General features: G+C 45.9%; 1 protein-coding gene across 1 annotated transcript; it reads right to left on the bottom strand.

Annotated features, from left to right (window-relative positions):
- Positions 1 to 1,604: 1,604 nt before the first annotated feature.
- Positions 1,605 to 2,789, bottom strand: LOC124263957 (DNA-binding protein inhibitor ID-2-A-like). The gene is made up of 2 exons (XM_046698684.1): positions 2,484 to 2,789; positions 1,605 to 1,646 (listed from the first exon to the last, which is right to left on the bottom strand). The coding sequence occupies exons 1-2, from the start codon at positions 2,787 to 2,789 to the stop codon at positions 1,605 to 1,607; spliced, it is 348 nt and encodes a 115-aa protein (XP_046554640.1).
- Positions 2,790 to 5,777: the final 2,988 nt, after the last annotated feature.

Below are 5,777 nucleotides of genomic sequence, written 5' to 3'. Positions count from 1 at the left end.
AAATCTGATTCCGTGTATAGAAGGAAGGCCTACTTACACGGGGATATCCGCGCTCCAACCCCGGGCCTCTCCCACTCCCTCCGCCAGTATCCGCTGGGTAATTGCCTCAACACTATACACGTCCCTTATAGCTTCGTTAATGGTGGAGGTCATAATTTCCTTGTGTTAAGATGGGGTACTCAGCAAAAATTAAATATTACATGTTTTAAAATTCACTTCATATAATATATATTGGAATTGCGTGTTTCAACCAGTGTTGCGGGGCTGTAACCAACGCACTCCATTGTGAGTCATGGCAGTATAGTCCACAATTCCAATCCCAAGTCTCATTTTCACATTTTGCATTTTCTACAAGTATGTTTCAACACCTGAAGTTAAGATACGATTTATCGGTTTGACACCGTTAATTAATTTCAAGTTATCGAGATCAAATAATCGCCTTGATTACAGTAGATTAGTGGGCCTTGCACCTGGCGACTTGTATGACGGGTATCTCACAGATCGCTGTGTTGTGATAGCCCACCTGTAATCAGCGAAGCGTTCACTCCTTCTCACCTGTGGTTGACACACCTGACAGCGATCGCTCAATTAATTAGTCGTGTGATGGCTTCCCCCAAACTTGATGATTGGGGAATACTCTGCACACCTGCACGTCAATAGAGAGCCATGACCCAAGCGTGATAAACAAAACAAGAGCTGCTATGGCTTGAGAGGTACTTTAACGCGTACCCTATTGGATGTGATAGACCTCCCTTACATCACTCATGTAAATCGGTGATTGGTTTCAATGTAAACCCAAGCCTAGCTGACCATTCCCAATCACACAGAAGTAATATTCACGACTGGACCCCAGTACGATGTCCCTGAAATGTGATAATTCGCCATGCCAGTTGTATTGTGGAAAGCTGCTCACTGTACTGACCCGGTGGCGGAAGAACTGCAACCCCGCAATGTGTATCCGCCTTGCTACATCCAGTACGTGTTGCAACAGCGGGGAAATCACTATTTTTCAGGGAACATTTCTTATTGGTAACTATTTTATTAGAAAATAGTTATTCGGAGAAACTGGAACCGACATCATGACTGGGTCTGCCGGGAGGAAATATAACACACGGATTGACGCACTTGTTTTGCACATTTTGTATTGTGATCCATATAACGTATATACAACGTCCAACAGTGGGTAACAACAATTCAATAACAAAACTCAACAACAGTATCTTACAAAAAATACAAGAGTCTTCGATAGAGTCTATCACGACAAAGTCGTTGGGAACGTCGTATGTAATCTCCTGGTGCGTTTGTCCACGCTGTCCCAGCCGTGATGTTGATGGTAGTCCGAATGTCCACTCACTCCGGTTCAGGACCGGTAATGGCGGATGTAGTCACGTCGCCCACCGGTCAGGCAGGGAGAAACAAGGTTCATCCTTGCCACAGTTGTCGTCGATGTCCCGGCTGCTGATGATTCTTGGGATGGCCACGTCGGCCTCACATCTCCTAGCAGCCCGTGGGGTCGGGCCGACTGCACGTGCGTGTATAGCGTATTCCTTCCGTGTATGTGTGTGTGTGGAGGAACGCCGAGTGTCGCTCTGTCCCACTGTCCGTCAGGTTATCCTGTCAGCACGGATGATACAGAGAGACTTCTGCTGAAAACAGGACAACAAAAATATTATAGCCACCGGCCACAACAAAAAAACATGAATGAATATGTCTATAAGAATCTGGACAAAGATATTGTTTACCAAGGAAATTATTTGTGTAATTGTATCTGGTTATAATCTAGCTAGTTAGCCAACTGAGACAGCACCCTAACACCTGTTTCCTCGCCGAGAGACACTCCCACAACTGCCGGCGCCAGTCAGTCGCCACAACGGCCTGCCAAATATTTCAACTATCTCGCTACTCCCTCCTGCTTGTGCAGCTGGCCAGACAGACCGCTCGCTCCACTCGCTTTGTTTCAGACTAAATATGTATCGCTCAGTTGTACTCACCATTTAATTTGTCCTTCGATATCCAAAGTGACCGCATGATGTTTATTTGGACGGAGGTCGGAGATCGCACATGCCGCTCGATGCTGTATCCATTAGAATATCGCAAGCAGGCTGAAAACGAGGCCAAATAATCCATAAGCTGCTGGTTATCAACATAAAATAATAATGAAGCAAGCTAGAAGCCATTTTCCTGCCCTGATTTTCATGAAAAACGTTATGATTTCTGAGATTAAGTACGAAGTCAATAAGATTTATGAAATCAAAGTTGCGGTTTAAGACTGCACTTCAATAAACGAATCGAAGGCAAGCCCTTTTGATTTAGCGACAGATCGATTTATCGAACGTTCAGTCAGAACATGTAAATACACTGATCTAACATGAGACAACTGACGTGTACACCAAGACCAGGATAATAGACACAGGATGCGATACGAGTCAAGTCTTGATAAGAATAGCGGTCATCAACAATCAAATAATAACATTGATAGTTACCTCAATTTGGGCGTTTAGATCCGATTTCTCTGCCAGTGGTGAGCGGCAGACGGCAGCAAGGGGTGGGGGGATAGATGCCATCGCAGGGTGTTTCTCAAGGGTTATCTCCAGATCAAGGATGTAGTCAATGACATGTTGGAGAAGCGCTACCTTGGAGATCCTCTTGTGTTGGGGTACTGACGGAACCAGCTCCTTCAGTTTGTGGAAACACGCCGACATTTCGGAATCCTCAATCCTTGGCTTGGTAATTTTAATGTCCTTGACTCCAAAGTCAGCACGGACACACGTTTCAACAACAGCCTTCATGATGTAGGTAGGTAGTAGTAACTCGAGGTAAGTAGTAGTAGATCACGGAATTGAGAAGCACGTCCGAATACTACGAGCTCGGTTGAGTGTATGGTCAAGGTGGGTTGGCCAGCCTTATATACACCGCCACTGTCTACAGAGCCATCCACTGTAACAAGGCAGACCGCTAAGCTCCGCCTTCCGAGCGGACCAATCAACAGCGGCTTGGGTTGGTTTCTAAAGCTCCGTATTGTTTGAACCAATCAAAACGTAGGACTGCGTAAGCTTATCAATTCAAGCCACACCTCCTCCAATTTTTTCCCAGGCTCAACTTTCAACACATAGACGAAGTATCAGCGTTTAAAATGTCATATTTTTTTCAACAGTTGACATAGAAATATTTTTGGGAAGGTTGGATCATATATTTGGAAGGTTACAGCTATTTTTCCACACAGAGCAGTAGAGTCTTGTATAAACCCCTCTTGTCACTCGCAGTGAGAGGTGGCAGGTGATTAATAGCTCTACACTCTACAATCAGCGGCGGCGAAGCGCGACAGACTGGCGCCAGGGCTGTGACGTCACCCATTCACTGTGTGTATATTTGCTATCGTAGACGGCGCCAGCCAGGCGGTCGCTGTAGCTACCACGCTGTCAATCAACACAAACATCAAAGAGGCCGCCCTCCCATGGCTGATAAATTGCATTAAAATCCGTCACCTTCGCCCTGTAGATGTTTCACAGCCGCACACCTGCGAATCTGCATATATTCATGTGTGCTTTCGAGTGTCTCGCTCTAGACTTGAGGCGCCGGGGAGCTGCAGAGATTAGCAAAAATAAATAAGTGTTGTGTTGCGGTATTCTGGCTGTCGGCTTGTTCCCCCGATGTCCGGCTACATCGCGGTATGTGACACTAAATATCGCGGCCCAGCTGGCCCGACCATTAGGCAGACTGTGTGTAATCTGAAAGCATCATGCTCATACCAGCAAAGAAACAAAGACCCCACACTCAGTGAACCGCACGAGGGCTCTGCCCGGCACAGAGGCACACAACCAGACGCTCGAGCACTTGTTTCAGGGACACACAATATTTATTATCGCGACATCAAAGTAAAAGTTCATTTTTTTAATTTAGAAGATAAATACGCGAGTTGTAGTATATAGATACTTATGTCCGTCTTTATTGGGGGGTGTATTCCTTACATATCTACTATCGTGAGTAATTCATATCCAGTGCTTCCCCGACTGCAAGTCCACTGTGCGAGTTTTTTTCAGATGGCGCACATGTCATTTGTATATATTGTTGTTGAGCTAGCAGTATCTCTCACATCTTCTGCATGTTTGAGGGACGCTCCGTGTGGGAGGTGTCGATAGCAGGCGAGCCGCGGGGTGGCGACAGAGTTATCGCTCCTGGCTCCAACCTCGCGTGAGACTCGGCCAGTTTTGGCATCAGAGCTGGTTGGTTTGTATTCAATGTCCGACTACTTGCAAGATAAGCGAACACTCATCCACTGTCTCTATGGGGGTTAGCATCCCGGGGAGGGGACTGGGCCACCTGCCGGGCACCTGTTTAACTTCTTCTTCCCTCCTGGCAGTGATTGCCTCACATCGTAGAGGTGCTCTACATCCCTCCACCCGAAATACCGGTCCACATTTACTGTCTTCAACAGTCCAAGAATTGTTTCATGTACACAAACTTCAACAGTCCAAGAATTGTTTCATGTACACAAACTAACTTTCAAGAGTTACGTATCCAGTCCAAGAAATTAGTTTTCAAACTTCGGAATCCTCTAAAGCCTATAATCCGTGTTCTTGGTTATTCCACACCGTCTATCTCATGTGATATTTCATTATTGGCCTGTCATAGGGAGGTTTCCAACAATATTTCAACAAGACGATCTCATGCTATATTCCCGCACCATTTGACAGTCGTTGATTAATCTTGTATGTTGTTTCCCAATATCCCGGCAGATGCTGGCTGATTAGTCGGGGCTTGTCTCTACCCCGTCCACCAGATGGGCACAGCCATTCTTAGATGGGAGAGAAATTAGCCGATTCCCAGCGGTTTGGTCTCAGCAGCAGTAACACAGGTGTGGGTACCCTCCATCTGTCTGCTCCCAGGGACAAAGGCCAACGCCAGCTGAGAAGCCATATTTCAACCTTTTCTCACACACTATTTCCGATGCTGGCAGTGTCTTGTATACGTCTGCTGACCAGTCCGTTCGATGGTCCGGTAGTTAGACAGACCTTCCATGTACATCCATATTCTAGATATTTCCTTTGTATCGGACCTGTTCCAGAGCCAGGAAGTGTGTGGCTTCCCTGGCCGAGTGGTCGCGTGGCTAAGTGTGGGCAAGCCGCGCGGCGCGTGCACTATGTATAGAATATCGGGCGAGGGAGGGCCTAGGCGACAGTGCTCTATTGTTAAGGCTGATAACTTGATTACGGTGAATAAACAGTGGCGCGTGCCGCTACGATCAATGTGTGCCGACAGCCAATGAGAGAGCGGAACGTCACTGGACAGGTAGCCGTACTGGTCTATTTTTAGATTACGAGCTTGGCTTGTCACTTTTCGTCGGCCTAACTCAAACAAAGTGAAGGATGTTTTACTCCAACACAAACCGCCGTTACTACAATGATGTGTGGGAAAACCAGCAATGGCTTCTGGGGAGCCTCGCCGCCGCCTTGATACAGCTCTGCTGATAATTGTTAGTGATTGTTTTTCAGGAATACAACAACTATTTGACATTTTGTAATAAATGCCCAAATGTAAGGCATTCCTTATTGTATCCCCATACCTCTAATATTAATTATTATTTTAAAGGCCTCACCATAACAGAAATACAGCTACGTGTTTTACGAATAATGAGCCAGGTAGCATATGAATAGTCTGCTATTATATACACAACTTCAAACAAATCTGAAATATCTTTAGATAATCATAGGTCATTACAAATATTTGTATAAGTGTGTGTGTATTGTTACCCTGACCGATTGTGTATCTATCCATAG

This window comes from Haliotis rubra, unplaced genomic scaffold, assembly GCF_003918875.1.
Source record: "Haliotis rubra isolate DU_JTF1 unplaced genomic scaffold, ASM391887v1 Scf90, whole genome shotgun sequence".
Lineage (NCBI taxonomy): Eukaryota > Metazoa > Mollusca > Gastropoda > Lepetellida > Haliotidae > Haliotis > Haliotis rubra.
The sequence above is the reverse complement of the archived record's forward strand: the minus strand, read 5'-3'. Positions and strand labels throughout refer to the sequence as shown.